This window comes from Pagrus major, chromosome 20, assembly GCF_040436345.1.
Source record: "Pagrus major chromosome 20, Pma_NU_1.0".
NCBI classification, from domain to species: domain Eukaryota; kingdom Metazoa; phylum Chordata; class Actinopteri; order Spariformes; family Sparidae; genus Pagrus; species Pagrus major.
The window spans coordinates 2,125,001-2,151,841 of NC_133234.1; the positions used below are offsets into that span (position 1 = coordinate 2,125,001).

At 41.3% G+C, this 26,841-nt stretch overlaps 1 protein-coding gene across 1 annotated transcript in view; it reads left to right on the forward strand.

Annotated features, from left to right (window-relative positions):
- LOC141016138 (caskin-2-like) overlaps positions 1-26,126 on the forward strand; it is a 61,464-nt gene extending 35,338 nt beyond the window's left edge. Inside the window, exons 7-21 of the mRNA XM_073490405.1 lie at positions 1,141-1,274; positions 6,447-6,555; positions 6,773-6,881; positions 7,067-7,161; positions 8,814-8,931; positions 10,836-10,964; positions 12,576-12,703; positions 13,050-13,131; positions 19,555-19,628; positions 19,721-19,831; positions 20,583-20,684; positions 20,878-21,016; positions 21,494-23,761; positions 23,884-24,121; positions 24,989-26,126. Of these exons, the coding sequence (XP_073346506.1) occupies positions 1,141-1,274; positions 6,447-6,555; positions 6,773-6,881; positions 7,067-7,161; positions 8,814-8,931; positions 10,836-10,964; positions 12,576-12,703; positions 13,050-13,131; positions 19,555-19,628; positions 19,721-19,831; positions 20,583-20,684; positions 20,878-21,016; positions 21,494-23,761; positions 23,884-24,121; positions 24,989-25,085 (3,933 nt within the window). The 3' untranslated portion in view covers positions 25,086-26,126. The remainder of the gene's footprint in view (positions 1-1,140; positions 1,275-6,446; positions 6,556-6,772; positions 6,882-7,066; positions 7,162-8,813; positions 8,932-10,835; positions 10,965-12,575; positions 12,704-13,049; positions 13,132-19,554; positions 19,629-19,720; positions 19,832-20,582; positions 20,685-20,877; positions 21,017-21,493; positions 23,762-23,883; positions 24,122-24,988) is intronic.
- The last annotated feature ends 715 nt before the right edge of the window (positions 26,127-26,841 follow it).

Sequence of the window (26,841 nt, forward strand, 5' to 3'; positions counted from 1 at the left end):
TGTATTTGTTTATAATCTAAAGTCTTGGACAAAAGACTGATGAGGTTAGATGAAAAGTTTAGGTATCATTAAAGTTATTACAATGTCATCCTGGGAGGGATATGGATGTCTCTATCAGATTTGATTGCCATCCACCCAACTGTTGTTCTGAATTTCCCTCAAAACCACAAATGTCCATATCACCTCATGGTGATGCTAAAGGGAAAGTTGGGGGATCACCAAATTCTGAGAACCCATTAACTGTCTGTATTAGATTTTGTGCCAATCTTTGAGTGTTTTACAGGATAAATGTAGAACGGTTGATCTACTGGTGGCGGTAGAGTAATAGTCAGGGGATCACCAATATTTGTAGGATTCATGCTGTGGGGACTGTGGACATATGTTCCAATTTTCATGCCAATCCATCTAAAAGTTGTCAAGACATTTCGCCTAAGAGATTAAGAGACTAAACCTCCATGTTGTGATTTGCTTTATTCATTTAGTCATTCCAATCCAATTATCTGTATATGAAAACGCCCTATTTGGCCCTTTTTGCCCTTTTGGGATGGGGTGTCAAACATGAACAGGGCTTAGATGAAGTGACCCAGCTAATTTAAGCTTGTCTGAATGAAAGGAAAATAGGCTTCAGTGGCTCTATTTGGACACATGCACACTGTAACGTTAAAAGGATTGCACATTGCACTGTTTTACTGTTTCTCTGTCACATCGCTGGATAAGCCTGGCTGTGAGATGTATAGCTGGGTCTGTAATTCAGAATTAGACACACACACACTCCCTATGCCTGTTAAATGTTCCCTCGTCTAGTCTGAGTTGCAGTTAAGCTGTGAAAGAATAGAAGGCTTCGGGCTGTTGTGTGACACACAGACTTTGTGAGTGACTCTGTGTGATTGGAGGCTGTGGTATCTTTAGACAGCTGCTGAGTTGTGGATAAGCCTCCGTGTACTAGCTTGACCCTATATATAAGTCACCATGTATATATTATTTCAATCCATATATTTTTACTGCACAACCTCAGGTAGCTTGACTTTGCATATATATTTAAGTATTGCTAATGCTGTAATTCTTGTCCTGATTCTGCCACTCTTCCGATTTCAAAACCCACACTTTATCTTCATTTTGGTGTCTTTGATTTCTCTTTAGGTGGCTCAGTTGCTGTTAAGCAGTAACATGGTGGCAGCGCTGTTAGAAGGGGAGGGGGGTCACGAATGCCTTGACTCTCCAACCACCACCCCCCTCCACCTGGCAGCCAGGAACGGACACAAAGACATCATCAAGTAAGATCACAGTGGGGAGCAATGTTGAAATGTTCTGTGACAGAATTCTGTCACATGTCTATTTCTATTATCCTTTCATCTTCCCAGCAGCTTCTGTCGACTTTTAAAACAGCTACTACTGCTGCTACTGCTACAATACAGCTCTTATCTCCTGTTGCTATGCTCATACCTCAGCTTCTGCTAATGCTACTAATGCCAGTACTTCAGTTACTACCACTAAAACTACTACTATCATCACGACTGCTACTGCCAATGTTGCTATTACTATCACAGGGCTTCAGACTCACTGTTTCCACTAGTAGCACATGGTCCCTATTGAAAATCTTAGAACCTGCAAGAAATTTAGGAGCACCACTTAAATTGTCATGCAAAGCAACACATACATATTTTTTGCATTTAACTTTCCATCTGAAGATGATTGATTATGGAAGGTTTTGTTTTCTTGAGTGATTTTATTTGTATTTATTTATGTTTTGCTCTGGTGCCTTGGCAAAACGTTACCAGCAGAAACCCTGCTTCTGGTGTTTTACGTGATATACAAAGATGATTCTTAAAAAAGAAAATCATGGGGAGCAAATTTGCAACTAGCACTGTTGCTACAAGTAATAAAATGTAGTCATGGCATTGCCAAAAATGGTAAATGCGACTAAAGGTCACAATCAGTGTTACTACAGCTGCTATTCCTGTTACTGCTTCTGTTGCTAAAACTGCTACTTCTACCACTTTTATGAGAACTGCAACTATGTTTACTACGACTACTAATTTTACTACTACCATTAAAATAAGATAAGATGTACCTTTATTGATCCCGTAGAAGAGATTCAATTTGGCACAGCAGCAAAACGGAACAACCAAACAATACAAAATATAGCAATGTGAGGTAGGAATTGAGAAAAATTAAAAAGAATAAAATAAAAATATTCTCAAATAAATAGATGAGGTAGAATAGAAATACTATATACACTAGATGGATCTGTGTGCATATGCCTGTGTTATATTTATGTAAATGCACAATGTGATGTAATTTTATGAACTTGTACTTATTCTAATACTTGCCTTTACCCACTTAGTCATTATATCCACATTACTCATGATTATATATCAAAAATTGTATTGTGTTAATATTTTGTAGTACCAATATCCTGACAATATTGTTACAATATCAGTATTAAGGTATATGGTAACAAATATTGTGATGTTTTCATTGTGTCCCCCAGTCCTAGCATTTATGAAGTGCTTTAGAGGAGATTTCAAAATATTGTCATATACAGTATATTGTGTATTGCGTTATAGCCTAAAATTGAAGTGGTTAGTTTAAGACCATATCACCTAACCCTTACACTGTACTATTACTGCTGCTACAACCCTCTAATTCTATTGCTACCACTGCTATGACTATCACTGCTACTGTTACTTGTGCAAACACTGCTTCTACAAGAACTACTAGTACTACTGGTGCTGCTACCTCTGATATGACTGCTACTGCTTCTAGTGCTTATTCTACCACTATTACTACTGCGACAATTTGTACTACTGCTGCATCTATCATTATTACTTTTGTGGTGCAGCTTCTTCTGCTACTACTGCTACTGTTCCTGCTACTAACATAACTACTTCTACTACTCCTACTCCTACTCCTACTCCTACTACTGCTACTACTACTACTACTACTACTACTACTACTACTACTACTACTACTACTACTACCTCTGGTATTACTGCTGCAACAACCTCTGCTATTCTAATGCCACTTCTATCCCTGCTACTAATGCTAATACTATAATTGCTACTTGTACCACTGCTATGGCTGTTATTTAAATGGCTATTGCTGCTACTACTGCTACCACCATTGCTTCCATCACTGCTAGTAAAACCACTGAAACACGTTACGTTTACATAGACAACATGCATTCTTGCAGATGTGTCACATTAAAATTTGAGGACATGCACAACATGTTACTTTGTAAGGTGTCAGCCCCAACACTGCTACTAACAGTACAGCTTGTGCTGCTACAGTTACTTGTACAGTTAGTACAGAACCACTGCAATTACCATTAGTGCTGCTACCAATGCTACACTACGATGCACTAATAATACAAAAAATACCATATAATAATAATGATGATGATGATGATGATGATGATGATAATAAACTTTATTGACATAGCACTTTTCAAAGACATAGTTTACAAAGTGCTTTGACAAACAAACAAAAGCAGGAAACAATATGAGTAGTTAAAATTAAAAGGAATAAAAGTGATGCAACAGCCAAAATCACAGAAAAAGAAAGAGAAATAAAAAGAATAAAATTACTAAAGGACGACACATCGGAAGAATTATATTAAGAACAGATTAAAAGATAAAGAGCATTAAAAATAATAAAGGATTATAAAAAGATGAAAAGTAAACAAATAAAAGCAGTAAAGGACGGTGAGAAAAAGACACCACATGAGAGGAATTAAAAACAGATAAATAGACTAAGAGCAATAATTGCAATGAAGATAGAATAGAAAGATGAAAAATCAATTTAAAAAGGGTGACTCCCCCCTAAGCAAGTCTATAAGAGTCGGTTTTAAGAAGTGATTTAACAGAAGTTACTGATTCTGCAAGCCTTATCTCCTCAGGTAGGTTGTTCCAAAGTCGAGGGACCCTGACGGCAAATATGTGTGTCAGTTCTTAATTCACAGATGCATAAGGCTAAACATTTCTCTTCAGGTAGCTCCAGAAAGCAAAACCAATAATACTCTCTATATACTGTAGTGATATTTAACCCCAGTGACTTCACAAATTCAGAACATACCCTAGAGTGGCTCAATGTGTTTTTTTATGCCAGCATATCTGTGTAAATATGTGTGTACTTAGCCAAGTAACTCCACCCTGTCTCTCAGATTCTGCAAATGATTCCCACCTGAAATGATCAGATCTCTTTTGCAATACCCTCTCCATCCTCCTCTCTCCTTCTCCTTCTCCTGCAGACATGGGGGAGAAAAGGCAAGCTTTCAACACAAATGGAAATCCAAAAAAACGCCCTGTATTAGCACAGGAGTTTATTCAGAGTTTACTCAGCAGAATTTGCCTTTGATCTCCCACTAAGGGATTTATGTCTCTTCATAGAGTGCCATACTTATACAGCAGACGTCTTATAGCACCTCCTTTTTGTATATCTGAAGAAGCTTTCTAGGTCTGATTCGAACTGGAGCTGCAAACATTTGCCTGAGGACAACCAGGAGAAAAGATGTTGTCTTATGGAATATATGAAGAATTGTGTTGTTGATTTAGTATACATATATACATATATGTATATATATATATATATATATATATATATATATATATATGTATATGTATATATATATATATATATATGTATGTATATGTATGTATATATATATATGTATATATATGTATATATATATATATGTATATATATATATGTATATATATGTATATGTATATATATATATATATATATATATATATATATATATATATATATATATATATGTGTGTGTGTATATATATATATGTGTATATGTATATGTATAGGTAGATATATATATATATATATATATATATATATATATATATATATATATATATAATGAATTTGATGTTGACAGCCTTTGCCCTTTTATATTCTGCGCTTTCTGTATCCATGCATTGCAGTTTATGTTGAGGATATGTGAGTAAACCAATTGCTTATCAGCAGGACAGAGATGTGGAAGTCTAAGCGTTATGACAGTTTTCAGACATTCAGCATTCTCAAGGTTTCATAGCATGATTAAAACTGTTGCTGCTGAGTAAAGGAAGAAGGTGCCGGTTACAATGGGTTCACTTCAGGCTCCCTTTTTCATCAGACTGCACGGTTTAATATTTCTCCTGTCTGTCCAACCCTCCTGTGGTGTCCCACTTAGTGTGATCCCGTCAAGTCAAGAGTGTTTGTCAGCAGCATTCACATTTCCCAAGTCACCATTAAGCTTTTTACCCACAGTCAGCTCAAACCACAGGCTGAGTTAACATCTTTGCAACTGCTTCATTTTTGAAAATTTTAATACAGTCGTTTCTGTCATAGGGGTGGGAAAAAATATCGATATGGCAATATATATCGTGTTGCTTCCTCTTGTGATACGATTATCATTACACTGGCACCAAATATCGACATTTCTATTAAAACATGCAGGCACTGTAAAAGATTCCCCTGATAATTTGACTTACCAGAGTCACTACTGTATGAATCTTTGTGGAGTAAACTTTTGTCGTAGTAGTTTCACATTGTTATTGTTGTCATTATCATGGGCAACAAATCCTCATACCACGGACAACGTATTGTGATAGTATTGTATTGTGAGTTACTGTGTGAATCCCACCCCTTTCTGCAGTAGTCAGAGGAATCAATCAGTCTAACATCAAGGCCAAAAGATTATTTTCTTGAGAAAAATGTTATTATTATATTTCAAGAATAAAGTTGTTACATTAAAATATTTTTATTTTCATATTCCATTGTGGTCACTTTATTGTTACTATTAGGCAAGATTATAAACATTCTGATTGCTTTTCTCCATTTTACTGAACTCATACCCACTGCGACCCCAAAACAGAGCCGAACCGTGACCGCTGTGTACCGTCAAACCCCTACTCTCCATGACTTTATTTTTATAATATTGACTTGTCCCTTATTGTAGTTGTACAGACTGTAATCAATGTTTTTATTTTGTCAAACCTGAACTTGGTTGACTTGAGTTGAAAGGAAATGTGCTCTAACAAAGAATGTAGATGCAGAAGTGTTGCGTCCACTGGACACATTGGTGCCAAGAATGTTCATGGAGTGGGTTAACATTCAGAAAACACCATGCACATGAATCCAGTTAATATCTTACAGCAGTGCTTTAGTGTTGTTTACTTCTTCCAAACCTGACTCAACCTTCACACAGCAAACTGAGCACCTCCTCCTCTTTCTCCTGCACCGCTCTCTGGATCCAACGCCGTCAGCATTCCTACAGAACCAGAGACATATTTGACAACTTGTGTGTGTGTGTGCGTGTGTGTGGGTGGATGAGTGGGGGGTATATGGCTTAATGAGATGGTACAGATGTCTGTAACAGTTGAATGGATGAATCTGTTTCTCAGTATTGCCTGCAGCTTTACATGAGTGTTTCTGGTTTGATTTCCTAGGTTGCTGCTCAAAGCTGGCATTGACATCAACAGAGCCACCAAAGCTGGGACGTCTCTGCACGAGGCCGCCCTCTATGGCAAGACTGAAGTTGTGCGGCTGTTGCTTGATGTAAGCAAGGACGATGTAAATATAATTTCAGTTCAGCTGAGATGGGATTTAGAAGGCTGACACTGATGTTTTTGTATTAAAGGTGTAGCTGGAAAGATTATTTAAAACTTACTTGACTTCACACTACAACTCCAGTGTTATTCTTTAATCAAGGAGGGAGGCATTCGAGGGAGGGTTTGTTTGGAAACTGTGTAAATGTGTGTGTGTGTGTGTCCAGGCGGGCATCAATGTGAACATGCGCAACACATACAACCAGACAGCTCTGGACATCGTCAACCAGTTCACCACTTCCACAGCCAGCAGGGAAATCAAACAGCTGCTGAGAGGTTGGTACATCTTAAACCACATTTTTTATTGATGGTTTTATGAAATTTGGATTTTTGGTTGAGACAGAGGCATGGGAAACAGTGGGGGAAAGGCCTCTAAATGGCAAAGAGTGAGATCAGAATAGAATCAACATCAACATTTGTGCCTCCTGATGATGTGTCTGTGTCTTTGTGTGTCTGTGCAGAGGCATCAAGCTCTCTCCAGGTCAGAGCAGTGAAGGACTACTGGAACCTCCACGACCCAACAGCTCTTAACCTCCGGGCAGGGGAACTTGTTATGGTATTTGTTTTTGATTCTTTAACGGCTGTCTACTAATTAATCATAGGTTCACTCGGTAGTTCTCCTATTTTTGCTCTAGTTGTTTTAGTATACTCTTGGTAGTTTTGCCAAGAATAGTTTTCAAGTAGGCTGCATGAGAAGAATTCTGCATTAATTGTATTGATTGATTGGTTGGTTGATTGATTGATTGATTAATTGATTGATTGATTGATTGATTGATTGATTGATTGATTGATTGATTGATTGATTGATTGATTGATTGATTGATAGTGCATCCATAAATCTCTATCATTGTGGGCCCATGAGCATAAGCCTGATTTGCACAGTTAGCCATAAATGGACGTTGGCTCCCCCCCCCTTATCACCTGCCTGCACAACAAAATCACAACTTCAGTTGTGCCGGTTTTTATAACCTGTAAAAGCCAGACATTTTCAGCAGGCTAAACCTTTTTTGTTTGTTTGTTTTTTAGTTTTTTTCTAATGACGCACATGCAATCATACACTGCACTTTAGCATCCCTCTCATGTGATCTTGTGGAAAAGTTGGTGTTTCTCTGTGTGGTCCCTCCACTGCAAATTAAACACATTTTTTCGTCACTGGAGATGGTGGTAAATTAAACAAGACTGATACATTTATAAAAAGATAGAAGCTCATCAGTTCTGCGAGATGGATGAATGACGGATGTCAAACACTTCAAAAAACCCTGCTGGTGTTTTTCATTAAAACCATAAACTCTCCTTGCTACATCTTTCCTAAGTAAAGGATTGTTGTGTTTTGTTAATCTTTGTTACCATGCTGGAATTACTGTAATACTATAACATCCAGGTGTACTGTTATATTTACATAAAATGGAGCTACTGTAAAATCGATTGAGCTGGAATTAATTTTTTATACCTGCCGGCAACCGCTCAACTCTGCCTTTTCATTTTGAGGGGAATCACAGGCAGTGTAAGGATTAGATGATGAAGACTGTTGTGAGTGAAGTCTTGTTTTTAGAATTTGTGTGGGATGTTGCAGGGTAATTTGGTGTACCCTGAGCAGGAGACCACAGCAGAGAAACAGGCACAAACTTGCTGCTGTCACTCTCTTATTACCAACTTGTTTGCTCATTCCCCCCACATGCTGTTTGCACTAATTCATGTGTGAGCACATTTTGCATGTGTTTATGTGCTTACTACTGTGTATTTTGATATCTTCATACAGTATATGGTGACATCCCAGCATCCTGTATGGACTCGTATGTTGTTGTGTGGTATCCTGTCAGAAGGCAGAGGTGTTTGTTTTTATCCTCTCGGGGCATTTTGTTAACACTCACAATGAATAGACTGTGTATTTCCAGCTCATTGGCTCCCTCATTATGGACTTAAAAGTATGCCTGGAAGAGTCACACACATGACATGCACAGTTAAAGTTGATGTACAGATGACAGGCGAAAATGTTGGAAAGCAGCCCCACAAAGTTTCAAGTTTTCCACTCACTTTGTTTTAGCTCTAATCAAACCTCTCAGTCTTCACATGACTGAATCATTTGTTCGTGATTGTTTATGTTTCATAGACTAGACTAAATGTGATTGTGAATCGTTGCGAGGCTAATGCTGCTTGCAGTGACACAAGCATTTCCGCTGAAGCGTGCTCATGATTTGTTGGTGTCAGGTCCTGGAGCAGCACTCAGACGGTCGCTGGAAAGGTCACATCCATGACACCCAGCGGGGGACGGACCGGGTGGGCTTCTTCCCCCCTTCAGTGGTGGAGGTCCTCAGCAGACGAGCAGGTAGACAAACAAGTAGCTCACACACAACATGGGCATAAACTGTGAAAAGAAGGCCAGTGCATTTACTCAAGTACAGTACTAAAGACAGTTGAGATACTTTATGTGAATGTTTTCTTTTTCTTTTGAGCGTGGAAGTTCATTCTAGATGATAAAAACAGTTGTGTGATTCAAGAATATCTGGAGTCTTAATGTTCTCTTCAGAGCTGCAAAGATAAATCTGTTAGTTGTCAGGTTAATTAATGGGCAAATATATATATATATATATTAATATATACATATTTAAATATAAATATATTAATATATATATTTAAATATATATATTCTTAAATGTGAAAATCATTGACAGTAAACTGGGTTGTGGACAAAACAAGATATTTCAGGATGACATCTTGTGCTTTGGGAAACACTGCCAGCATTTTTTCTGACATTCTAAAGACCAAACAACTAATAGGTTTCTAGAGAAAATAACCAACAGATTAATTGACAGTGAAAATGGTATTTGCATCTCGAGTTCCATTTGCCTTTGCCTTTTTCTTTTTAACCATATTTCCTTGGGCTTTTTTTAATTGATTTTGGTCGTTTGATTTTACACCAGTCAAGTAAATAGTCAATATTCTTAAATACAGTTTCATTAAATCAAATCTACGGGGCACTGAAACCTGGTGCCTGGTTATGTTATTGCAGCATAAGAGTACTGGTTGTCAGGGCATGTAATGAAGCTGCCATGTGTAGTTTGTTTTGGGTACTGTACTTGATATATACATAATGCACAGAGACTGGTAGCTGGGGGCAGTAATGTTTACTATATCATACTCTGACTATGGTAACTTTGTCCCAGGGCCAGATAAGACCACGCACGCTGATGCTTGAGCTGACAGAGTGGTGTTAAAAGGGCTAACTTAACCCAGGGCAATGGTTATATCTGGGCTAAGAATATGTCTCCACACTTGTACACAAGCAGGATCTGTCTTGTTGGCATCACTGGACGTTTCAGCATGCTTGTAAATCATCTGATTTAATCCCTTTGAATAAAAGGAATATGATCCCCATGCTTGTTTTGCAGCTGTAAAGCCATTGACATTCAAACAGCGGGACGAGCGCACAGTGAGGGGTCCAATAACCGCAACAGACATAGATCCACACACATACAAGCTCAAACACTTCATCTGTAGGTCCTCAACAAGCCAGGCAACACACACACACACACGTACACACACACACATGCACACACACAAAAAGACACATTAATAGGATTACTATGGCCAGATTGCAAAGTGTCAGCTCAGTGCTAAAGCCTTCATGGTCTACGCTGGGATATTGTGTGCTATGTATATGTGTGTGTGTGTGTGTGTGTGTGTGTGTGTCTGCTCATGCTTGAGCGAGAAGAGACAAGAGAAAGAGAGTTTGACTTTAAGTCGGTGACAGGCTCTCTGCTCAGGAGGCAAACTCAGCAGTGTGTGTGTGTGTGTGTGTGTGTGTGTGTGTGTGTGTGTGTGTGTGTGTGTGTGTGTGTGTGCGCGCGCGCGCGCGTACTTGAGCTCTGTGATAATGTCAATGGTGTCAGCAACCGTGGACCAACAACACACAAAGGAAAAGTAAGCCCTCTCAGCGTCGCTGGTGATCTTACACTCCCATTCAGCAGCCTGTTATGTAACACCAGAGGGGATTTACGGTGTATTTGGCCCTTTTTAGCTCTTGTTCTGTACTCAATAAACAAGAATACAAGATGAAGTTCATAATGTGATCACCAGACTTCAAAAAGGTGCTTTTAGTTGCAGTCTTTCCAGCCTGTTCCACCACCTGTGCATGCAGCTCAAACTGACAAACACACATGCATGTACATGAACTTCTTTCCCTCACTCATGCATGCCAGCCTCAACCCAAACCTGTCTCCCTGACCCTAGGAGGCACTTTGTCCCGCCAAGCCTCAATACCTTGCCAACGACAAAACTTTGCATCCAGAGCTCCTCCCTCAAGCCACGGCCCCGGCCCTCAGACTGACGACTCATTTACCCATGGCTATGATCCCACAGGTAGATACACACACGCACTTACAAACTTCCTCCCATCTGTTTGCTTTCTGTTCACAACCTGTTCATGACATCCATGACCTCCCAGACAAGGATGGATAACTGAATAGCTAACAGGTAACGGGTAACAGGTAACAGGTAACATGAGTGACTGGTAACATGTCTTATTTGAAAGCCAATCAAACAGTTAGAGAAAGGTGCACAACAACTACAAAGAGGTAGCAGACAACCACAAACAGATGCAAAATGACCACAAAAACAAACAGCAAAATAAAGTAAATGACCCCAGAGATTCAAAACACAAAGAGATGAAAGACGACTGCAAAAAGACAAAAACAACCACAGATAGACTCGACAGGACCACAAAAACAAACAAAACAACTACAAAGAGACAGAATATGTACACAAAATGACAGCAAATGACAGCAAAAGACACAGCAACCATTGTTCGTAGTCTTTTTGTCTCTTTCAGTTTGGGTGTCTGGAGGACCTTTTACGTGTCTGTGCCCAGGGGCACATGGTTTCATTCTGTCTGTGTTCCCCGGTTTCACATTCCCTCCCAAATAGCACCCTGATCCTAGTCTCCTCTCAATCAGTCCTCTGGTACTCAGCTTGACAAATCCTCTCCTAGCTGCAGTAAGTGTGGTATTTTGTGTGTCTAAAGTGTGTGTGTGTGTTTGTTAGGTGCTCCACCTGACAGTCAGCTCTCAGCCTCAGCTAGTCCTGCTAGCCCCACTCAGGACATTTGGGTCCTCAGGAGCTCTCCCACTGGTAAGGGTGTGTGGTCCCTTACCCCTGCCACCCCCCACACCCTGTGTGAACCTGTAGGCCAGATCCCATCCCAGCCATCCTGATAAACTGTGCCTCTCTAAGGAAGCTTATTCCCATCTTTATCCTTTTATATCCCCAAGTCCTGACCTTACCATGCCACCCTGCAAATCCCATGCACCCCCACTGCTACCCACACCTCAAATAATCCAGTAACCATAAACAAATTGTCTCACAGCAGGACATGATGGTAAGTGAGCAGCCCTCCTTTCCTGATGGTTGTCTCAGGTTTTTTTACAGATTGCCTGTGAAGCTACAGCCACACTGAAAACCTGCACAGCAAAAATTTGAAAAACAATTATCTTAACAAGTCATTTAATCTAGCGTCATGACATTTGTTTTGTTTTTCTCAAGCTAAGAGATGTCATCTTTAATTCCTTTTCATTTCTGAAAGGAGCAATTAAAATATAATATTAATAATGTTAATGTTTTGTTAAATAGACCTAATCGCTTTCTTTTCTCAAGTTAGATGAGAGGATTGATATGAATCTTAACTCTGTGTTGGGTATGGGGCTACACTCGGGAGTTGATTAACCTAGCTTTAGCATAAAAGCTCACTTACAACATTGTATCTTGATTGTTTGGTATGTACACAAACTGGAATGTAAGTGTGAGCAATTTATATAAACTGTTGCAGTAACCTCAGACCACATACCTTTACCTACAAATTACACCCTACAAACTTGCTTTCTGTCCTGATTTTTAACTCTCAGGTTCTCTGCAAGTCTAATTTTACACTGCAGTCTCTCTCTCTGTGTTTTCTGCTTCTCTCTCTGTCTCTCTCAGGTGACAGAAACAGTGTTGGCAGTGCGGGCAGTGTGGGCAGCAGTCGCAGCGCTGGTAGTGGCCAGAGCTCGGAGAGCGGTCACAAACAGAATGGGACTCAAAACCGCCACAATTCTGACACTGGAAAGGTTAGGCTTATAAATACCAATGATATTACATGCAAGTAAGAGCAAGTCAAGCAACTGTACTTCACTACCACCTCTAATTAGGCTGTCTCCTGCAAAAACTTTTCATTAAAGTTCTCTAATGCATTTTTTAAATGACTTCGAAGCTACTTGTGATATTAACAACATGTAAGAGCACAGATTTCTTGTTTGCTCATAGTTTGTTATTGTAACTGACTTGTTTCAATGAATAACAACAATAATATAAGATAATGTAACTTACCATGTTGGATATTGTTTATAGTGCATGTCAGTAATAACAAAGTTTCACTGTTCTTTGTTGCATCTTCCCTCGTTTGTTTGCATGTAGCTGGCTCCCTCTGCTGGTGAATCAGGAGAACATCTCCACATTGCAGCAGGAGACCACAGCAAACAGGCAGATGGGACCACAGGTTAGTCAGGGAATAGACCATAGTCTGTTTTCTCCCTGTGTTTAATAACAATTCTTTTACTTCTAACAAGTGTGCACTCTGTATCAGCTCTTTTCTAGGAAAAAAGAATCTGAGATTTCAAGTAAAAGGCAGTTTCTTTCTCACCACTGTCGCCAAAGTGCTTGCTCATGGGGGAAATGTTGGGTCTCTGTAAATAAATTACTTAAAGATTATAGTCTAGACCCGCTCAATTTGGAAAGTCTCATGAGATGACTTTTGTTTTAAATTGGCGTTATAGAAAAAAAGGATTGATTGATTGAAGTAAAAACGTGATTACGGAAAAAAGTCATTATAATATTAGAATTAAAGAATTGATATTATGCTAATTTTCAGGTTCATAATTTTATTTTGGGTTACAAATAGAAAAGGTTTACATGCTTTAATGCTCAAAAAACACATCAGTTCTCGGACTATCCAGTGCTGCAGCACTGTATTCCCCCTCTGTCTGAAACGCTCTGTTTTAGCTCCTGTCTCTTTTTGGCTGTCTGCTCTGACTGGTCAGCTCACACACGCTTGAGCCAGCACCGCTAACAACAACAGAGAAGCTGTACTAATTTCATTATTTTCTGCCAAACATTATGCAAATGCTAATGTGTGACATGGTGCCATTATGTGATGTCACAAAGTCAGGGAATTAAAGGCAGGAGTATAACGAGGTGTTCAGGAGCAGCGTTTTCTGTGGGAGAGAGGAGCTTCCGTTGGTGCAGACTTTGACCTTTTGACTTTCAAGACCTTTTACATGCAAAAGAACCAATATATAATACTGAAGGAAAAGAAAAAAAACAAAAGAAAAAAAGCATATAGGTGTCAGAGTATTACAATAGAAAGGTTGCAAACTTACTAACTGTGTATGTTATAAATAGGTTGGGCGCTAGTTATGGAATTACCTGATGGTCCATAAATACAGTGTAGTTATTATTTGTTCTTGCAGAAGTGTTTGCACTGCACTGTCATGTTTCTATGACATGTAAATAGCTCTGATCTGTGTCCGTAGGCTATATCATCTCTGGTTGCCCCGTCACTAAGCATCATAACTCCGAGTGATATGTCCTTGAAATAATATTGTCATATTTTAAGGCTCTGTCGAGATACACAATATATATTTCACTATTTCAAAATCTCCTTTAAAGCACTTCATAAATACTCGGACTGGGCGACAAAATCAAATATGCCAACATTTTTGAGCAAATACCTCGACATTTATATTGATAATATTGTAGGGATGACTGTTGGTACATTAATGAGATATTAACACAAAGGTTTTTAATCGATTACCATCAGTAATGTGGACATAATGACTAAGTGGGTGAGAAGAGTATAAGAACAAGTAGAAAAGTCAGAAAGCTCAGAAAATGACATCACTTTGCTGTAAGGCAGCATTTAAAACCAGGAAAAGACAACACTTATATCATGATTTAACAGTATTACAAATCTAACACAATACCTAGTCTCATAACACGATAACAGTATACGTATTATCAATGTATTGCCCAGTCCAAAACTCTACTAGAAGTGCCTGTTAGTCCTGTCTGGAACTGTCTTATCAACTCTATCCATTTAAAAGCTTAACAAAGAGTCTTTGACGGCAGATCTACAGGGGTGTGGAAGGCTTTGGTCAGTTAACTTTCCCACCTCCTCAGACAGAGTGCCATCCCTGGCAGCCTCAGGCTTCAATACTCTTTGGAAACTGTATGAAAGATAGGCTATTTGAATCCTGATCTGATACCATGAACTTGTTTTTTAGACTTAGACTTAGACTTAGACTTCACTTTATTGATCCCGTTGGGATGACTCTCTCAGGGAAATTGAATTTCCAGCAGCATACAGTTCACGAGAAAATAAACTCTTAGCAAAAAATAGAAAATAAAGATAGGAATAGAACAAAATACAATACAATAGAATACAATAAAAATAGATTAAAATAAAATAAGATAGAATAGGATAAATAAAATAAAATAAAATAAATGTACATGTAGAGGACTGTATATTTGTTATTGTACAGAAATTATTGCACGAAAGTGAGAGTGTCCAGGTATGTATGTGAATAAATAGATAAATAGATAAATAAGTTATTGCACAGTGAAATCACAGTATTGCAGTATTGCCGGTTATCTATTTCCTCCTATTTCCTCCTCCCCCCAAGTGAGGAGTTGTACAGCCTGATGGCATGAGGGACAAAGGAGTTCTTAAGTCTGTTGGTCCTACACTTGGGAAGGAGCAGTCTTTCACTGAACAGGCTCCGCTGGTCGCTGATGACGGTGTGCAGAGGGTGGCTGGTATTGTCTATAATATCCAGCAGTTTTTCCAGTGTCCTCCTCTCTGCCACCGTCACCAGAGGGTCGAGCTTCATGCCGACCACAGAGCTGGCCCGCCTGATCAGTTTATCCAGTCTGGATGTGTCCTTCTTGGATGTGCTGCCCCCCCAGCACACTACAGTGTAAAAGAGGACACTGGCAACCACAGACTGGTAAAACATCCACAGCAGTTTGCTGCAGATGTTGAAAGACCGCAGTCTCCTTAGGAAGTACAGCCTGCTTTGCGTCTTCCCATACAGGTGGCTGGTGTGTGTTGTCCAGTCCAGTTTATTATCCAGCCACAGTCCGAGGTATTTGTATGAGTCCACAGCCTCCACCTCAGGTCCCTCTAGCAGGACTGGTCGCGGTTTTGGTCTAGACCTCCTAAAGTCAATGACCAGTTCCTTCGTCTTAGAGGTGTTGAGCTGTAGGTGGTTGGTGCGACACCAGACAGCAAAGTCCCCCACCAGGCTCCGATACTCCTCCTCTCTGTCATCCCTGATGCATCCAACGATGGCTGTGTCATCGGCGTACTTCTGTATGTGGCACAGCTCCGAGTTGTAGCAGAAGTCCGAGGTGTACAGGGTGAAGAGAATGGGGGCCAGCACTGTTCCCTGGGGGGCTCCAGTGCTGCTGACCACAGTGTCAGACGTGGTGTCCTTCAGCTTGACGTACTGTGGCCTGTCGGTGAGATAGTTGGAGATCCAGTCCACCAGGTAGGGGTCCACTCCCATCCTGTTCAGTTTGTTTTGAAGCATAGGGGGCTGGATGGTATTGAAGGCACTGGAGAAGTCCAAGAAGAGAATCCTCACTGTGCCGCTTCCCTTATCCAGATGGGAGTGGACTCGGTGTAGCAGGTAGAGGATGGCATCCTCCACACCAACACCTGGCTGGTAGGCAAACTGCAGGCAGTCCTGGGCGTGTTGCACCTGGGGTCTGAGGAAACTGAGGAAGAGCCGCTCTAACGTCTTCATTAGATGTGAAGTGAGTGCCACCGGTCGGAAGTCATTCAGCTCCCTGGGCCGGTTCTTCTTCGGGACTGGAACGATGCAGGATGTCTTCCAGAGGGTGGGCACTCTCCCTAGCTGAAGATCCGTTGTAGTGGTTCCCCCAGTTCTGTAGCGCAGGTCTTCAGTAGTCTGATACCATGAACTTGTGTTTTGATCTCTGCACTGTGATTCAGTGTCTGACTAAAGTGCCTCCTGTGCTTCAACTGCTGCCTCAAAGCATGTCTGGTTATGTAATGGTCAGATTATCACAGACCTGTGACATGTGACATACCTTGTAAATCAGAGGTTCTCAGGTTAGGGTCCGGGGTCCCCCAGGGGTCCTAGAGAGGATTCCATGGGGTCCCCAGCAAAAGGGAAAACATGTATTTTGACTGTTATTTCTTCCTAAAGTAACAAAATTACAGATTATATGAACATTTTGGTCTAATTGTGTCAATTAGGAGGTAGCTGTAACTACTTTCCTTTTTTCCTGTATTGTAGATTTGTTTTTTCATAATAACTACATCCATACTCATGAGACATATTTCTCATAACTTAAGGACTTTTCTTTTCTCTTAAATGTAAAAATCTTAGATGTTTTGTCCTAATGACTTGGTGTAGTATTCACTTTCATTCTGTAGGATTAAACCATATTTCTCTGTTTAACTCCTGCCTTTGCAAGAAACCCAAGTAAGAAGGTGAACCTAAGTAACATGACTTTATATCCTGAGACTTAGATACGTTTAAGGAGCCTTTCTAAGAGATACATCATGGTAAACAGCATCAAAGCTGTAGATGCTATTACTCTACCCTTTAAACATCACTGTACCTCTGTATACTGGAGGAATGTGATAAAAGAGGAGTGTAGCAGTCGTGCTTCTGTTCTGCAGATTGAGCTGTTATTGTGGTCAGTCCGAAAGGAAATGAGATGGAAGAAGGGAGAAAAGGCTTACCTCACCTCACCACAGAAACCAATAAAACCACAAGATACTCGCAACCACACATCCCATAAAAGCACCGAACACCTCTCAAAGGAAACACTGAAGGCCAGCTAAGGAGTGTCTTTGTGTGTGCAGCACGCAGTAAGATGTTACCAACAGGTGCAGAGACATCATAGAAAAGTGCACTTGCTGCAGTTTTTTTCTGGACTTCTGTTGAGAAAGGTCTTTTAAAATGTTAAGGAGTGACATGTTAGATGAAGCGGAGGATCTCTGTTGACCTCAGGCTGAATAGGAAGGAGGGTTAAGGTGAAGGAGAAGAGAAATGAGGAGTGGGAGGGACGGGTCAGAGGGAGGAGACAGGAACAGAAGCAGAGTGAGCAAAGCATATTGGTGACATGAAGGAGAAAGAGGACAGATTAGTTGACTAAACTTGAAGACACGTCTGTTCTGCATGAAGGATAGACAGAAGGGAGGATGAGGTGCCAAACATCAGGAGCTCTGCCGCTCTCATTCCTCCTGAACGGTAAGAAGTCATGTAGGGATTTGTTGGGATGCTTAATGTTATGTGAGGACTGCAAGGGATCAAGCTGCTCTGTCACTAGATTGAGTTGTTAAATGTGACCGGAGGAGTCTGCTCACCTCAGTGGTTATTCATTGAGGGATGGGATGTGAAGGCAGCCAGACAGTGTAAAGGGAAACAGAAAAAAATGCTTCTGATAGGTTCATGCTAGGATAATAATTTCACATCAGTCCGATTTTCGCTGTTTTTCTTCCCTTGTACGAAGAAAGTGTCTGTAAAAAAAAACTGACACACTCTTTAACGGATTTTAAGCTATACTTATATTGATTTAGAATATTGTGTCAAATATGTTTTTGTATATACGCACTTTCCGAAGAGAAGCCTGCTTCTCGGTCCAAAAGTCAAAGAAGTTTTGTGTCGTGCCCTGAGGCCAAATACCTCTCCACTAGATGCTGGTTTACTCTCTTGGGAGACCCCCGGGCCTGACCTTCACAACAAAGTAGAGAAAAAAACAACTCCAAAAACAGAGCAACTAAAAGTTAAAGAGCAGAAAAGCAACACAGAGGTGGTTTAAATGTCAGGTCTAGATAAAAAATAAAACTCGGGTTCTTTGCTTAAAGCTGCTATAAGGGTTATTTTCTTATTTAAATGAGTGTTAAATGGCACTATATACTCCAACAGTAATCATCGTTATAGTGTGTCTCTCCTCCCCCTGCATTTTTTCTGGTATCCCTGCCCACTTTATCCAATTGATGCTGAATCACAGTTTAAATCAGAGTTTAAAGTTTTAGTGAAACAGAATTTAACCATGATTTATTCTGGTTTAAAAATGAAGCGTTGTTGGTTGTTCAACCAAAGTACAAACGAACATATGTTTTATTTACCTGGACAAATAAAACCAAAACTATATGTATGGCTAGATGCAACTAAACAAATTGAGAACATTTTGATTTATTATAATTTTGATGAATGAGTTTGAACTCTTAAAAATATATATTTAAATAACTTTTTTGATCTAGTCAGATCAGTTGTTCTTTCCCATCTCTTTCATCACTTTGCAAAGTCAAGCCTGTTTGTTCTGAAAGGTGCTTTTATAGCTAAAAGTTATTGTGAACTGATAATTAAAAGCTAGATGGATCTTGTCGGGAAGGATAACTAAAAGAGCAGAGAGAAAACGGGGGTGCGATCAAAACGCTCGCCTCGGGGTAATGATGGAGAAAATGGGAGTAAAGGTGCATTCTTCAGAGTTCTGTGGTAATGTGTCATGACTGACAGAAAGGTGAGTCACGAGTGTGTTCAGTGGGTTTTCAGATCAGGTAGATAACACACCCTGCTCACCTGAGGGGACCCAAAAACACCCCCCCCTACCCACACAGCTGCATGGAGGAGACTGATTGAACATGACTTGACTTACTGGGACATGGATGAGATTAATGCAGATTATATCAGTATCTAAACACGTTTGTGTTTTTTCAGCATTGTCTTACATTTAGCTTGAACTCACTTAGCAGAAACTTGTTACTCTTTAGTCTTTGTTCTGTGTATGTCCTGGTGGGTTTGGTTTGCTCACCCTGTAGTCCCTCACAATAAAGTGAGGCGGAGGATGTCGTCCTCTACGATTGATTGTGTGTGTTTTCTAGGTGGTTCCCGTCGGCAGGTCAACGGCACTCCTCAGAAAGGCTTCATGAGGCCAGAGCAGCTTCTGGAGGGCAAGGTGAGCTGAGTACAAGGAATGTGTGTGCTTAGGTGAATATTTCTGTGTGTGTGTGAGAGAGGCCTCATAAATCTCCCCCTCTCTGTTGTCAGGACTCTGAGGCCATCTACCAGTGGTTGTGTGAGTTTCAGCTGGAGCAGTACACCTCCAACTTCATCAAAGCAGGATATGATGTACCCACCATCAGCAGGATGACCCCTGAGGTGTGTGTTACAATTGGAATGTCTATAAATATATATTTACAATATATGTAATACATGTGAGATGAAGGCTACTGATTGCCTTGATCATGGTTTGGTTTCTGTTTTGAAGTATTTAACCAGGCTACAACACACGTGTATGTTAATTTTATTTATTGAATTTAGTTGGGACAGCTTAGTAAGTGATTTTACATGAATATGTGAAAATTGATCCACATGGCATCTTCAAGTAGCATCATGGTGGCAGAGAGTGCTCTAGGCAAACAGACAGAATGTAAGCAAATGGAGAAAATCTTTTCACTACCTTGAGTTTAGAACAAAATGCTTCCAATACATAAAACATACGCAAATTGAAATACACTTTTACTCATTTGACAGCACACATGCAGCACAGACAGAAATGCTGCAAGTAGTAGAGAACAAAGGACATTTTCTGAGGAGCCTTTAAAGAATGAGCATGTCAAATCGTCACTGATGTGGGGAAACGAGCTGACAATGTTGATTACATTGTTCTGATATCATTGACAATACACACCTACAGAGTTGCATTTAGCTGTTACTCATTATTAGTCTTCATCTTTGTTTAGCACACCCTGTAAACTTAAAATGTATTTCCATTGTAATTATTGTTGAATGTATATTTATTAGCTTGTTTTATTTATTTGCAGGGGGAAGGATCATGTCAAAAAAATCGTGTATCTTGTTTATGTCAGTTGATTATTCACTGGCTGCTTACATGTGTTTTGTTGTTCAGGACCTGACAGCCATTGGAGTGACCAAACCAGGCCACAGGAAGAAGATATCGATGGAAATCAGCAAGCTAAGCATCCCAGAGTGGCTGCCTGATTACATTCCTGTGAGAAAACACCTCTAATGTCCCCCCCACATGTTGTAACATTCATGAAGCTACTTCTCGGAGATTTCTTGTAATAATTTGAACCACTAGTGTTTAACAGTGTGTCATCATGGTCTCACAAAATCAGCAAAGCACAACATCCAGGATGATAATGACTTTTGTAATTAGTTTGTTTCTTTTGTTTACTGCTCAGGCGGACCTGGGAGAGTGGTTGAGTGTGATTGGACTGCCTCAGTACCAGAAGAGATTGTGTGACAATGGCTATGACTCCATCACTATTGTCAAAGACATCACCTGGGAGGACCTGCAGGAGATAGGCATCACCAAACTAGGTGAGGAATTAGATGATCTGGATGTTGGTGGTCTCCCCAAAGGATGAAGCCATTCTATTTTTGCAGATGTCCTCGTATTTGCAAACAATCCTGTTATAATTGCACGGGGGATATTTTCTTTTATGACTAGTAGATTTAGATAGCAAGATAGAGAGCAAGCTCATGTGTGTGATGTGTGTCATATACCAATGTCAAATTATCATTTTAATGGTTGCATCAAAGTAAACAGAAGTTTGTTTGACTAGTACATTTTGTGTGGTCTTGAGTGAAGATTTTCTTTTTTCTTTTCTGTTTGCAAGGGCAAGAAGGACGTTCACATTTAAGAGTGTTGTCTTTAAAGCAACGGACTCATGAAATGAAGAGAAATTCAGTGCTCTGTTATCTTGTCATTTCCACAGAGGTCCCTGTTCATCAAACATTTCGTAACATTGCTTTGGACCACTGTGTGTACTATAAGAATTTCAATCTCTGTTTCAGGCCATCAGAAGAAGCTGATGTTAGCAGTGAAGAGACTTTGTGGCCTGCAGCGCTCTCGTAACCATGCCGACAGAGCTGGAGGCGGGACTGTCCGACGGAAGCCCCCCACTGCCCTGGAGCTGGTGGCCATCGAACACACACCGACACGCAACGTGCACTCTCACACTCGCTCTGATGCTTCTTCTGATGACTGCTGCCCCTCCCCGCGCACCCCCAGGGCCCTCCTCTCCTTCCAGGACAGCGAGTTGAGTGCTGAGCTGCAGAGTGCTATGATAGGCAGGGCAGGAGGAGGAGCTGCCGAGGCGTTCAGCATCAGGGGTGTGACTTCTGCCGTGGCTGTATCTGCCATGTCAATCAGTCAGGAGAGCATTAGCGTGCGATCGCGCGGATCAGGGAATTCTGGGAATTCTGGAAATTCCAATTCAGGATATCCTCAAGATCAGCAAGCTGCACAATCTTCAGCGAGGACATCCAGCCGGTCTGAGGAGAGTCTGGGGAGTGGTGTTGGGGAGGAGGCCAAGCGTGGAGGAAGCAGTCCTGGAAGCAGAAATAGGCAGAGACCCACAGAGATGTGGGAGCAGCAGAGTCGCTCTGCTACCCCCAACAAACTCCCCTTCTCCCCCCTCACACCTCCACTAACCCCCAGTAAGATGCCTCGCTTTGCCTACCCAGCTGTCCCACCCAAGGCAAAACACTTCCAGTCCCCTAACCGCCTCCATCAGCCTCAGCACCACCCGCCCTCCTCGCCTTCCTCTCCATCCCCGCAGCCTTCCCCCACACAGAAGGCCTTCAGTTACCTCCACGCCCAGACAGGAGGCGTCAACGGGACTCAATGGGTGCTCTCCAAGCCTCTACCTGGAGCTGTCCCCCTGCTAGGACCCCAACCTGGACAAGGCCCAGCTAATGGCATCCAGAGAGGTCCGCACAAGAAGCGCGCCCAAAGCCTGACACGCTATGCTCTGTCCGATGGCGAACCAGATGAAGACGACGACCTCGCTCTCTCCTGCACCTCCTCTTCCTCTGCAGCCATGCCCTCCTACGCCACACTGTCGCGCAGGCCAGGACGCGGGCACACAAGTGCCACAGGGACACAACGGCACATCAACCGCAGCCACTCGTTTGCAGTGCGATCCCGACGTAAAGGCCCACCCCCGCCACCTCCAAAGAGGATGAGCTCAGTTAGTGGCAGCCCGACACGTCAACCAGGAAACGGGAAAGTGGGGGAGCCAGAGGTGAAGGGAGGGGTGGAGATGGAGAGCACAGGCAGCGTGAGGAGCATTGCAGCCAGGCTAGAGGGCAGCAGCAGCAGCAGTCCAACCAGGAGGATAGATATACCACCACCTCATATCCCAGTCTCACCTGTTTTCAGCCCTGTTTCCTCGCCCATTTCACGTGGAATGAGTCCCCATATCATCCTGCAGCACTCCAAACCTGTCCCTGCTCTGGGCGTGGGGGGCCTCAGGAGGACAGCAAGTGAGAGGACAGAAGTAGAGACTGGCAAACAACGAGGTGGAGGCACAGAAGGAAGACTTGAAGAGAAAGCAAGGAAAAGTGAGAGAACATCAAAGAGTGCTTCTGCATCTCCGAAGCACATTGACCACCTCCCTTTTGCTGAAGAAGGCAACCTCACTATCAAACAGCGGCCCAGGATGGCAGTTGTCACCCAAGGAGACACTGAACTCAAGACTCCTCCAAGTAGTCTTGAGGGTCCAGTCCAGATCCCGAACATCCTGGAGCTCCCAGAGTTCAATCTGAAGGAGTCCGACACGGTGAAGAGACGACACAAACCCAAAGACTCATCAACACCTGAGGAGGCGACCCCCCCCAACAGAGATGACAGCAACTCACAAACCAACGGTCCCCACACATATAATAATGTCAACACGCTGAGCGACGATGAATCTCAGCAGCTGAGAAATGTGTTCCACAGAGTAGGCTCCATGGGAAAAGGCCCAAAGCCTCCAGTGTCCTCAAAACCTTGCAGTCCTCTCAAACAACCCCCAAACAACAGACCAACAACTCCCCAGAAAGCACTGTCTTCAGGACAAGCCGGTGCACAAACAGCCATTCCTAAACTAACCAGCGTCCAGATTCACACAGTCTCCCCAAAGCTGGGTGGCAGCGGACACACACAGACATTTATACCTAGTCCCAAACCTGTCAGACAGCCTCAGACAGTGATGTCCATGCCGGAGAGTCCACAGAAAGCTGCTGGTGTGTCTGTATTGAGACTCCCTCAGCCCAGCATGGCCTCGGCACCAACTGCAGGTAACACCAACCAAAAAACTAAACTAGTTTTAGTACTATATTTGGCTCATCTAAGAGAACTAATTGCTTCAAAATATATTTGTTTTTGATGATAGATGAATCCCTCACTTCTCGTCTCTCAGGTCCGAACCTCACCATCGCCCAGAGTGTTGCATTCCCTGCTCCGTCTTCCCCAGCTCCAGCCCCTTCACAGTCCATTTCAGCACCTCCTTCTCAGGCAGGGAAAGCAGGCTCAGCCCTGACTGGTGTGGCCGGTCTAGAGGTGCTGGCTCAGAAGAGGCTGGAGCAAACCAGTACATCACTGGAGGCTGCTCTCAAAGTGGTGGAGAACAAACTGGCACAGGGAAGCGCTGTGGACGGGTAAGGACTTCCGATGTACACTTACATGTTAGAGGCTGGTTGTGTGTTGGATAAGGTATAACGTCTCTTTATGTCCATCACCAGCATAAACAAATACATTGCAAATAGGCTTCAACAAAACTAAATGATGTCATTTATTGGCATAAGGAGTTAGTTAGCATCACATAAATAGAAATTACAGTAAAAATGCTGCCACTTAGTCAAGGCCATAATGTTCTGGAGTGTGAAGATGAAGGGAGAGCTCGGTGTTACCGCTGATGGTACAACATTTAGCCCCCCTGTGATAAATACTGCAGAGAGCAACTGAAGTTAACAAGAGTGACAGACGGCAGCATCTGAATTCAGACTTTGATCAGTTGATTTTTGTCTAAATAAGGACATCTTTAGCTTCATGAAGTTTTAAGTCAGTACTCAGAATTTATACGATATTGCTGTGTTGGTTGTTGTTCAACAGAACCATCATTTCAACTTACCAAAAAGAGTCCACTTCTCGAGCAAGTTGTTGTGGCTGAATGGGTTTAAATACATGACTCAGACGGGTTCAGTATGTTGCCTCTGAAAGTGGGAGGTCCTACTTGTAAAGATGACAGTCTTTGTATGAGGATAACTTTCCAGGTATAAAAGTGGTGTAAAATATAATGTATAACGGCGTCTGTTACCTTCCGGTTGTTTCTCCTCTGAGGGTTCAGTTGTTGTGTGTCACTGTCAGCCATGTTTTATGAGTTTTTACGTTTGGAGTCTTATACCTGGAGCACTTTCTAGTTGGAAAATTCTGACCTCTATCTTGACTGGAAGGCAGCATCGGAACAACTTGACTCTATATACTCTTATCAGTAGGCTTGTAACACTGTCCTGTCTGTTTTACAGTGGCAGCAGCACAGTGAAGGCAGCAGGAAATATTCTGGATGACATCGGCAACATGTTCGATGATCTGGCTGACCAGCTGGACGCCATGTTGGAGTGACATCCTGAAACTCTGCCTCACAGGGACAAAGTTCCTTTTCTTCAGAGAGCAACAGACAAAACATGGAGAGAAGCCAGCAGGAGATCAGGATGAACCTTTGATTCTTGTAAGAACAGACACAGAGAGACAGTGGAGGGCTCAGCACCTCTCAATGAATCAACAAGAGCACATTTGAGGATTTCCTGCACAACTTTTCCTCAATATTGCCCAGTTTCTCAACGCGAGCACTTCGCCTTAGGACACACACCTGGGAATGTTACTGGCGCAAAAACAAACAGCAGCTGCGAGATCAGTGTCCAGATGTCTGTGTGTGTGTGTGTTCAGTATATTATCACTAAAGGGAATGAGGGTCCATTTTAATCACCTGTTACCTGTAAATGTATAGATAAGTCTATGGTGGCACTGTGTATGTGTAGTCAGATATCTTTATACTGAGTATATTTATACTTCCATATGTTTGTTTTTTAACAAATGGAGTTCCTATTGACTGTTTCACTGTTTAAATCATTCTAGTGTATATTAGTTTTAGTGTTATATCTATATTTTGCTGCTTATTGTCTATAACATGAGGAATATATTGTTAATTGAATTAAAAGCAGCGTATTCCATATGTACTAGATTTGATTTTACATGTTTTTACCAAAGTCTTTTGTCCTCTTCAGGAGGCACATGAAGAGGTTTGTGTGAGCACAGTGTGAGGTAACACCCTCTCTAAAGCGTTTCTGTCAGTGAAAAGTCTGTGACCCACTAACAGGCTGCTATGAATTGTGAAGTGTGCTGTTTTTAAAGAAAGGGAGACTCTTTTAAACATTTCAGCAGTAGTTTGGTACAAAGCTTTTCAATTGAGGTCAACCTCCTGAAAGATGATATTCCACGTTGACTGAACACTGTAAGAGATTTACTGTATGTATCCGTATATAGAGGTGTCTTGTGTTCTACAGATTTGACAATGCAGAGTATGGAGGCTTGAGTGTGCCACCGGAATAATATGACTTTTATATGTTAAATTATAAAAAAATAAATAAATGGGTACATTTTTTATACACTGTTGTAAATTAATGTATTAAAATTGCATTTAAACTATGAATTATACAAGTGAAAGTATAAAATACTGAAAAATATTTTTTATTTCCTTATTTTATCTTGATACTTTTAATCACAAAAAATAATTTTGGAAAGCCTTCACACGTCACCAATGAACAGTTGGTTGTTTGTTACAAACTGCTCCTCTGCTCTATACAAAAGCTTATATTTGGATTGGTGATCCCAGAGTTAACAGAAGCAGCAGTCATTCAGTACCACAGTGTTACAGCAGGTTTATTGAAGCCAGATATCTCAAACTGATCAGAACTTGAAAACTAGAGACTGTTGTTTTATGTCCCTCAACTTCAAATCTCAGAATTTTGTTACCTTGAGTTAGTTTATGCTTTCATTTACCTATTTCTCTATTTTAATGCACCTTATAGAGTATTCAAATCACAAAAAGTGTTTATTATTAATACATCTGACTCTACTCATACACTTGTCGTGTGGTTATATGCCTGTTAGTGACCCACCTTCTTTCAATGAGGCCAGTAAAGAAAAGTCACGACTTACAGCCGTCTGTAAACTGACACCGTTTCAAGTGCACTGTCTGATTTTTTTAAACAGCACTCATAAAGTTCCCTCCAAACTTTTACAGGGAGTAGATTTGGGTGTACTGTAACATCAGGGAGTTTACATTTTGTTCAACAGTTTGAGGTGCAAGTCATTTCAA